Source organism: Aphanomyces astaci (genome assembly GCF_000520075.1).
Source record: "Aphanomyces astaci strain APO3 unplaced genomic scaffold supercont1.28, whole genome shotgun sequence".
NCBI lineage: Eukaryota > Oomycota > Saprolegniomycetes > Saprolegniales > Verrucalvaceae > Aphanomyces > Aphanomyces astaci.
In genome coordinates, this window is record NW_009798291.1 from 498,577 (window position 1) to 500,100 (window position 1,524).

General features: G+C 57.0%; 1 protein-coding gene across 1 annotated transcript; it reads right to left on the reverse strand.

Moving 5' to 3' along the window:
• Nucleotides 1-35: 35 nt before the first annotated feature.
• H257_10481 (hypothetical protein) lies at nucleotides 36-1,468 on the reverse strand (the record flags this gene model as incomplete). Its single annotated transcript, XM_009837044.1, has 3 exons — nucleotides 36-297; nucleotides 374-684; nucleotides 755-1,468. 3 exons carry the CDS (start codon nucleotides 1,466-1,468, stop codon nucleotides 36-38), a joined length of 1,287 nt encoding a protein of 428 aa, XP_009835346.1.
• Nucleotides 1,469-1,524: the final 56 nt, after the last annotated feature.

The window sequence follows — 1,524 nt, forward strand, 5'->3', positions numbered from 1 at the left end:
CTTCAAGGTGTCAAAGATGGCATCCAATTTGTCAGTCACTGAACCTTTCGAGGGGTGCATACCAAGGACCGGAGTCCGGTCGATCGTGAAGTCAGAGCCCATGACCGTAGAAGAAACCGAAGAACCACCAGACGGGGCTCGCCGTACTTGTACCGTCGAGTCATGCAAGTAGTCAGGTTGTTGAACGGGATGCGCCGTATCATACCCCACGGCAGAGACGACGTTGGGTTGGTTCGGGGTTGCTGGCGGCACGCGAAGCAGTTCCAGCCGTTCTGACAGAAGTCGCGATCGTTCCGCCTGCATCGCGATGTTCATCCCACGACGCTCCAAATCCGCCGCTTGTGAACGGTCGTTTGACAACTGAGTCAACTACGATCGGCGCTCCTCGTCAAACAGGGCACGCTCGTCGGCCACCTTGGCTGCAAAACTCCGTTTGGCCTCGTCGAGCCGAACCCGTTCTTGAGCTAACGCGACCTGAGCACTGACGAGCTCGGCGGCCGTCCCTTCGAGAACGTTTCGTTCCGACCGCAGTTCCCCCCGAGACAGAAGGTCTGACTGCAACTCGCCGTTCATGTCCGTCAACATGTTCAAGTTGACGTTACTTTCATGGGCCTCACCTTCCAAAATCCGGATCTGAAGGTCGCGCGCGTCGACAACGGCATTCAGACGTCGTTCTTCTTCGATCTGGGAGACGACTCGCGTTGTATGTAAGCTTTAACACTTCTGGCTTCAATTCCTCGCATCTGGGGCAGACCTCAAGAGCCGCCGTTTGTTTCTCGGCGTCGGCCCTTTCGAGTAGAGTGATGGTCCTGTCTTTCTGTGCCAGGCTGGCCCTCAGCTCATCACCATCCAAACGAGCCTGCTCTCGTATCGCCAGCGACGCATCAAGGACTTCGTTCTTGAAACGCACGAATTCCGTTCGCCATTTATCATCGTTCCTTTCCGACTCGAGCAGCATTTCTCGCTTCTCGGCCTCAAATGCGGCTCGAGTCTGAACCAACTCGCTGTCGTATCGGGACTGCTCGAGGGCTTTGTCGTCTTCCGCACGGGCACGACTCAACCCAAGTTCGGCTCGCAACGCAGACACCATCGCCGCATCCAGTTGACGCTGGCGCTCCATACGGCTCAGAGCAGCCGACACCGCCACTTCCTCGGAGCTCCGGATGCGACTAATCTCATCGCCCAACGCTTTAGTTTGATCCAGCAGATCCGCCCTTTCTACCCGTAGTTTTTCCATGCCCGACCGTTCTAGCACGAGGGCCTCCAATTCCTTGTGAGCCACGCGTGTCACAGCCAGTTGACCGTCGAGGTCCGTCGTTCGACCCCGGACAGTGTCCTCCACGAGACCCGAGTTGAGCACCTCTTGACGGGCCTCATTCTCCATGCGTTCCCGCTCCGCCTCGAGTCGTATCGCGTATACACGCTGGACCAAAGCTGCCTGCTGTTGGAAAGACGACTCCATGTTCATGAGTGCCCGTTGGAACGCCTCTTGTCGAGCTTGTTCTTGTCACCTCATGATGTCTT